At 40.7% G+C, this 8332-nt stretch overlaps 1 protein-coding gene across 3 annotated transcripts in view; it reads right to left on the bottom strand.

Annotated features, from left to right (window-relative positions):
- pofut1 (protein O-fucosyltransferase 1) overlaps positions 1–6123 on the bottom strand; it is an 8711-nt gene extending 2588 nt beyond the window's left edge. The window contains exons 1-7 of one of the 3 annotated variants that reach the window (XM_035656187.1): positions 5985–6123; positions 5331–5452; positions 5180–5236; positions 4264–4446; positions 3582–3694; positions 2841–3033; positions 100–342 (exon numbers count right to left, since the gene is read on the bottom strand). In XM_035656187.1, coding sequence (XP_035512080.1) covers positions 100–342; positions 2841–3033; positions 3582–3694; positions 4264–4446; positions 5180–5236; positions 5331–5399 — 858 coding nt within the window. In that variant the 5' untranslated portion in view covers positions 5400–5452; positions 5985–6123. Of the gene's footprint in view, positions 1–99; positions 343–2840; positions 3034–3581; positions 3695–4263; positions 4447–5179; positions 5237–5330; positions 5453–5878 lie in introns of all 3 variants that reach the window. The other 2 variants (XM_035656189.1, XM_035656186.1) reach the window with 2 other exon arrangements.
- Between the last annotated feature and the right edge of the window lie 2209 nt (positions 6124–8332).

The raw sequence follows: 8332 nt of genomic DNA, 5'->3' as shown, positions 1-8332 counted from the left end.
GCTGTAGATAGGGCCTTTCACGTCTTTTGCACGTTTTGCAGCCACCGCAATTTTTCCTAAGACACCTAAGATACATGTGCAGAAGCTTTACAAACCCACCTTGCCCTTGAAGAGCTTTTCAATATCCCTACTGTGGGATTCTGAGTCGGTGGCGATGTAGATGGAGCGGGCAGAGGTCTTCTTCACCCACAGCTTGACAGCCCTGCGGATCTCCACCAGGTCAGGGAGGCACATGGTCATGGTGAGAGACAAGGCTGTCTGGCGGTTGTAGCCAACGCACTGAGGAGAGGCCATGAAGTGAGGCCCTGTATCACCACTCTTCAGCATTTTGCATGCATTTTGCTACAAGGGTGAACAAAAACAAAACAAAGATTTAGATCTTGAGAAGCAAACTAGTACTACACTGACTGTACATTTCTACCCACTGTAAAGGTGCCAATCTACCATGGTTCTGAATTGCGCCTTAAGGATACATCCAATGATATCCTATATTTAGGGACCGAGCCAGCGACTATGTTTTGAGTTGTTTCTTATGTTTCTTTTCTTGTTATTAGCTATTATTATATTTTTTCATAGGTGGCGTACTATCATGAAAAGGTTGTTTAGGCTAATAACTCCGCATCGTTTTGCACATTTAAAAACCTTATATCCACGCGTTCGGTGAATGGAGCTGAATCTCCCCATATAGGCCCCGCCCACTTCCGCCTATAATTTTTTTCCGCTAGAGCGCAAAATGTCCATAAACTACTTTTTTGTGTTCCTCCTATGCGCTTTGTCCGATTCGCACGAAATTTTTCACGTATCGCTATGAAAGCCTTTTGCACGGTGTCTGAAACGCGTGACAATGTAGAGCAATCTCCCTCAGCTTCCGGCGATGAGGGCTTGGGCGTGGGGTGTCGTGGGGTGATGTGGCGTGACGCGGCTACAGCGGGCGAACGCCGTGCAGGCCCCGACGTAGGTTGATGGCAAGGTCCCGTCCAATGCTGCTTGCAGCTTTAATTTTCTTATTGTCAATGAATCTACATATTCCTCTGTGCCATAGAGCTCCATTGTCCTCCATATTCTATTAGAAATACATCAATGAGCCACACTGATACCCTGAGTGACATATTCCTCACCAGAGCACACACACTGTAGTTTATTATGACTCAGTCCCACACATTAAGGGACCCTTTTTCTATCACTGAGTAAGCTGACAACCACTGACTTATAAACTGTACAATGAACCCAAATAGGGAACGCAATAACTACAGGAATTTTGTCTAAAAAGAGTGATTTGGAGAACGTTCTAGCAGATTATTCATTCATTTTCGTGATATTTTTAGCAACTATTTATACAATGATCTGTCTGTATTATGTATTTTCTGTATGTTAGAGTCAATAGGCTTCTTTTCTTGACAAATCTATACTTTTAGTAATAATAATCTAAACTTTAAAAATAATTTAATTTACTTTTCTTCACAGAAATTAACAAAATGCTGAGATTATATAGGCCTCCTGTGTATATTTATTAAAGTTTTCTTACACCCCTTTAAATCAAGTAGGCCCTACTGTGAAGCTTCGGTGATCCCTAGGGGGGTCCCGACCCAAGGGTTGGGAGCCACTGCACTAGAGCATCAAATGTGTATTAATCTGCCACTGAAAACAAGTCCCCACAAATGTCCATTATTACTGAGCCTTTAAAAAAAGAAACTATATATTTGTGGAGTACTTGTGTCTTCTGTAGGAACCACTGGGCTTGTTATCATGAGGGAAGGGTAGTCAGGAAGTACTGAGGGACAGACTAGCACATTGTTGGTTTCAAGGGGGGAGAGAGAGAGGGAGAGAAAGAGGGGATGACATGCAGCAACCCTCCAAACCAGGATGCTGTGACAAGGAAAGCCCCCGCACATGAGGCGCAAGCTCCACCAGGTGAGCTACCAAGGCGCCCCAAAAGATCTACTTTTAGGTTTAGCATACACCTCGGAACCACATATGACATTTTTAACCACACGTTGCCAAAATAAATTCTTAAGAGATTGCTGTTATTTGTGCAAAGGGTAAAGATTTGAGAAAGGTACATTTTAACAATAACATAATGGTAAATGGACCTGTCCTTGTATAGCGCCTTTCTAGTCATCCGACCACTCAAAGTGCTTTTACCACATTCACACACATTCACACACCGATGCACAGACGGGGCAATTTGGGGGTTCAGTCATGTGGCTCCAAGGATACTTTGACACGTGGCAGGAGGAGCCGGGGATCGAACAACAACTTCCGATTACCCGCATGTGCAATGCATGCTTCACAATATAAAGTAGATATTGCTAAACAACAGGTAGGATCGGTGAAAAACCATGATGTTTTTTGATAAAATGCAGGTATACAGGTTGAGCTGAGTGACTGAGCTGATCCTGGTTTCTGCGGGTTTCAACAGGTTAAAAGTAAGCTTTTCTAAGATCATTATGAATGCAGATTTAGACCTAATTTACATTCATACTGGCAAAAAAGTACTAAAGATATGAAGAAAAATCAGTATTGGTTCCATGTCAGTTTTGTTTGGTAGTTGTTAGAGCATGATCGAAAATTATCCAAAAACAAATTTAGAAGTGAGACAACTTCATATCGAATCAATCTTTAAGATCTGTCAAAATCATATTTAAGACATTTTAAGAAAAATTCACATTGTTGGATTTGAGACTTTTTAAGACCCCGCAGACATCCTGCTGGTTTTGACTATGAGTGAACAGATATGTGATTGAGCTTATGAGTGAATGAGAAAATTAAAAACAATAAGAGACAGTAAAGTAAGCCTTATGTCCAAACCCTGGCTCCATATACGTTGTAAAGCATCTCACCCAGTCAATGCCAATCCTCAGGTGAATGCCGACATACGGCCTGGTGAGCAGGGTGGCAATGTGGTCTTCTCCCTCCTTTACCATCTTGTCTGACCACACCACGTAGCGCTGCAGGCCCACATGCTCCTCTGTCACTGGGAACTGGGCAGGAGCCCCGGGCAATGCCAGGACAGGGTGCTCGGATGGAGGGAACCTATTCCAACGCAGGAAGCAAGAGGAGAGGCTGCCTGTTAGAGGAGGCACTACCTTTTCATATACATTCAATGGAAACTTCAATGGGTTCTATGGCCAACCAGACTCCATTGACAAAACCAGTAATTTTATTTAGCAGATATTCGGAAAACACACTTCAAACTGTTTTTGTTTAACCAGAAACAGCTGTAATATAACTATCACTCACCACCAGACCCCAACAGTAATTTTACCTTGCATATCTTTGTAACATCATTACTTAATTCAGAGTGGACAGACCGACATAGATGAAAAAACACACCAGTGTCAGTAGCTCCACTCAGTTGTAAACAGACAGACTCAGATGCACCAGCATGCACATGCGGCCAGAACAGCTTTGTAAACAAACCACAGAGGCTGATATAGCACAGGCAGAGGGAGTGTGACGTCGTTCTCTGCTCAGGATACAGTGACTCCACTACTGTATATCTTAACATTGCTAATAGTTGTTTCCTGCTTTATTAATGTTCCAATTCTCATATATTTTACCTTTAAAACTCGAAAACTCACTTCTTCATCCACTGAGGTTGGTGGTAGGCACTGAAAGAAATTCCACCAAACAAGACGGACGTGTCAAATTCCACACCGACATAGTCCCAGAAAGGACCAAATGGGTTCCCATCCTGAAAATGAATCAGAACCATCCGTCTAGAGCAATGAAACAGTAACAGCAGCATCGTAATTATGAACTTGTGGTTCAGAATTGGTGGTGTATGGGCCACTAGAGGGTAGCATTTCACCATCATTTACTGACAAACAGCCTGAGAAATGACAGTACTTAAGTGTATACTGCTTTCAAATCAAGCTCATTTTGTGTGTCTTTACTTTCTATTTACTATTTAAAAGCTGCAGTAGGTAACTTTTATAAAAATAACTTTTTGTCATATTTGTCAAATCAGGTTCCTCTGGCTCCAACAAGACAACTATCTTTCTCAGCTCTGATTGGTTGTTTTCATTCAGGCCCGGTGGATTCTTACAATGCCATTAGGAGCTCTAGGAGGAGCCAGAGGGCTGTCAGGATATAGTGAAAGTTTCAGCAAATATGCTATGAAAAGTTAGTTATTTTTTATAAAAGTTACCTACTGCAGCTTTAAAATCTTTCATATATATTACTAGACTATCTGAACGTGGTAACCAATATCTTCAGATAATCACCTATCAATCAAATGCATCTACGCCCCTGCACTCTCACCTTCATAGGGCAGGATTTCTTGTCTGCACTCCGCTGTGCAGCAGTCTCAAAGCAGTAGGCTTTCCTCTGTCCTGAGAGCCAGTGTTTAGGAGCCAGCTTCTCCATGAACTCCTCCAAGCTGACCACACGGTGGTACGCAGACAAGGCCTCCAGCTGGAAAAACTCTCTGTAGGGAACATGGGCCTGAATAGAAGAGAAAAACAAAAAACAAATCAGCACTGTCCAGTTTAGCAATTATTGATAAGGCTTGTGATATTCTAACTGTTTGTTCCTACTGAAGATTTCTTGACAATACAGGACAGCCCTTGCTTGCACTTTTACCAGTAGGCCTAGTATTGACACATTTTTGTGCACTTGGCTGTTCTCACCACACCGCTAAGTGTTTTACATACAATTAATGTTTCTGTGCATGTATTTAACAACCACCGCAACAAATGGGATCACTATTATGTAGATATGATGCATTTACAGCATTTCCAATGAGCTTCTCTGAGAATTCCACTTATGGCTCCAGGCAAAATAGACTGGGAGCCTAAAAGATTGCTGCACATCTGTTCCGCTCCATGTCTGATGTGAACAGCCAGACTGACTGACATGGGAGCCGAAATGACAAAATTATGTTTTTCTTTTCTGCAATTGGCTTTGAAGTGTCACCCCCCCACAGCTTAACCCACCAACAGTTTCAAATAAAATATATACCAATGTTTACACAGACAATCTGAGCTTAAAGCTAAAAGACTTTTACATTTTTTCAATTATTCACAGGATTTTTGCACTTTTCATACATTGCACATCATTGTACTGTATATATTCAATGCATATTAGAGATAATATTATGGTACTATATTTAGTCTCTATCCTAAGTTTTAATTTTATTCTGCTTCATGTTTTATTTTTGATTATATTTGTTGCTTACCTTCTTCATTTGTTCTTGTGGTGTGTTGTGTTGTGTGTGCTCTTGGCTGCAGTTTCCCTATAGGATTAAGTACGATCCATCCTTCTAACGTTACATGATAAATGGTCACATGATTTGTGGTTGTCAGTGACAGTTCGCTGACTGTACTCACATTGGTGTAAGGGGGTGTGTGGTGGCGGTACACTATCCAGGGAGGGACTGCCAGGGTTCGGTTCAACATCTTTGCAAAGGCCAGAGATCCCAGGAAGTGGTCTGCCTGGTTTCCGAAGCGACCTGAACAATAACATTGGTACAATTTATGCTCCTTCTCGTGATAACAAAATGTTGGCTAGGGAAATGTAGCATACCGTAAGTCATGCCCTGTATGTAACGCTAGTTATTATTACTTAACTCCGCTAAGCTAGCTGCTAACTAGCTACTGCTGCATCTCGTAGCGGTAATTGTTTGAATGTTGTCTAAGTTAAACGTTCATTAACATAAGGTCCTCCCTGCTGAATGAAAAACAATATGTCGAACTGAACAATGACTCCTGGCAGAGTTCAACACAGGCTTGGGTTCATATTGAATCGATATGTCCCTCTGTCGATATAAAACGCCACTTTCAACTTATGAATGCGTGAAGTTTTGGACTCGCTAGCTCTGTTCTTTTCATACAACAGAATGCTAACATCTAGGTATCAGCTACAAGGAGGGAATTACCCATGCACGGGCAGTACAACACGTAGCCATTCTCATCCCACTTCAATTCTTCGGCAAAAGTCCGACAAGTTTGGAGCAGAAGTAATGAAAGTAAACATATCACTACCAGATCTTGATATGCTTGTTGTTTAACCGCCATTGTGGTTATTTCATATCCCAGAATGCACTGGCTTTTCGACTGCTTCTTCTTTGGGTTAATTGAAGTTTTCAAACGTGCATCAAAAATGGTTACTTCCACCTACCGCACCGGAGGCGGTAGGTGGAAGTGGTAGGAAGTTCTACTCTGCTTCTGATTGGTTTACCGTGACATTCTTACCCTAACCCAAACCGATCCCACGCCTCATGTCTAAACCTAACCAATCAAACCAATGAGGGCAACGAGTACTAGCCAATCAGAAGCAGAGGAGGGCGGGCCATGACTTCGCCACCCTCGGGGGAAAAAAAGCTGTAGTGGAGGTGGTAGAGTGTGTGTGTGGCATGTAGGTTACTTATATCCTTGGTTAAAACAATAATATTGTATCAATTAACCCTGAGCAACAAAAAGTACCATATAGTATACCTATTCACCGTTTTGCTCCTGCCAGCAAAGCTGCCTTCTCCCTCTAGTTAGAGTCATTATAATTTTGTATTTTTTATTAGTTTTTATTTTTATTTCGTTTTTAATTTTTGTTTTCAATTCAGTTTAGTTGAAGTTAGTTTCAGTTTTAATTTAGTTTTTATTAGTTTTAGTTTTTAATTATAATATAGGAGGTACTCATCAGATGCAAGATTGAGAAGTTCAGAACAGACCTTTTTCAAAGCATCCATTTTGACACGAAATGGTTGGGTAAACATAGGTTTCACCAGTGGTACTTATTGAGGTTCCTTTTCACTCAGGTCAAACAGAGTTAGGGTGCTGCTATTGTGCATGTTAGCTCACTGGAAAGGATCTGCTACTCTACATGGAATTGAACCTTAATTGGTTTAATTGGTAAGATATGTAATTACTCTATTTCATGTCAAAATGCTGCTGTGAAAAAGGTCTTACAGGTATTACAATACAAACACGTCTTGACCAAACAAGACTAAAAACACTTCCTATATTTACTGTAATGCATCCACGTTTCTTCCTCTTTATGTCACAGGGGACACTTCTCTGAAGACATGACCCAGTTTGTCAAGTTGTTCTATCTCAATATAGCTTCCTTTAGAGACAGACTGATCTTTAACGTCCCAGAAAACTTGGTTTCAAGTCATAAGCATTTCTCCATAACACTGAATATTAGTCACTAAATAGGCAACAATGAAAGTTAATGTTTGGTTAGCCTGTGTTCATATCATTAACTTGTGGTCAAGCTCAGCCATGCTTTACACCATTCTAGTATAGCTAGACTACCAGCTAGCTAACCCACGTAACCAGCTCTGTACAGTTGATAGGGTTTAACGATTATTCGGCTAAAACAAGTGATGTACCCTACTTTTGTAGTTGTAAAACTTGTCAATATCCGTACTTGTAAACAACTTTTCTAAAAAATCTTAAGCTAAATAGTTCTCTTACTAACAAATATTGCTGCGAAGCCCTATTCTGAGGCAGTTCTGTAAACAGCTTCTAATAAACATACTAACGTCTGATTAACCTACATCAATTTCAGGCTTAAATGAACAACTTCTTCGTTAGTCCAACCCACTCCCGGTTTAAGCACCATCCACGTCTGGTTTAAGCCACGCCCATTCGAAGTACAAATACAGATAAATTAGTTGGCTGAATGGATACAGATACAGATAATGGTGTGCTTGCTCACTCATCCCCTTGGTGCACAGAAATGTGTAAGATTATCTGTTTCTTACTGAGTGAATCTTTGGGTTGTGGGCAACACAAGACATTTGAGGGAACACCTTGGGCTTTGGGAAACACTGATCAACGTTTTCTGACACTTCTGGAACCCAACAACTAATCGATTCATCAACAAAATGATCAAGAGATTAATCAACAATGAAAATAATTGTTAGTTGCAGCCCCTCACGATCATACAGTATAGGGATAATATGCAAACATTGCAGAAAAAGTCTTAACTTTATACTGTATATATACAGTATATGTAGGAAATTAAAAATGCAAAATAGACACAACTGATTAGTGCAGACAATCTTATACAATCCTCAGAACAGCATGTAACTAATTTTGTGATTTTGTGGATGAAGTGTGTAAAGTTTAAATCCAAACTGAGACACAAACCGTTGACAACTTGTCACAGCTCTTGCAAAATGAGGATGTGAGAACACGCATCAGTTTTTTTTTCTGACATTAGGTGTTAATTTATTTTCTGCAACTAGGCAGACGAGAAACAAGACTTAACCTTTCTACTCATTAGTCATTAGCAAATGTTGTTGATTTCTAAAGATTTGCTGCTGGACACAAGATGTCTCCTCCTTCACTGTAAAGTCCATTCTCAGTGGATGAGCACTGGTGGCTTC

This window comes from Morone saxatilis, unplaced genomic scaffold (genome assembly GCF_004916995.1).
Source record: "Morone saxatilis isolate NCDOM2014 unplaced genomic scaffold, NCSU_SB_2.0 Contig15, whole genome shotgun sequence".
NCBI classification, from domain to species: domain Eukaryota; kingdom Metazoa; phylum Chordata; class Actinopteri; family Moronidae; genus Morone; species Morone saxatilis.
This window is presented reverse-complemented; position numbering and strand designations above follow the sequence as displayed.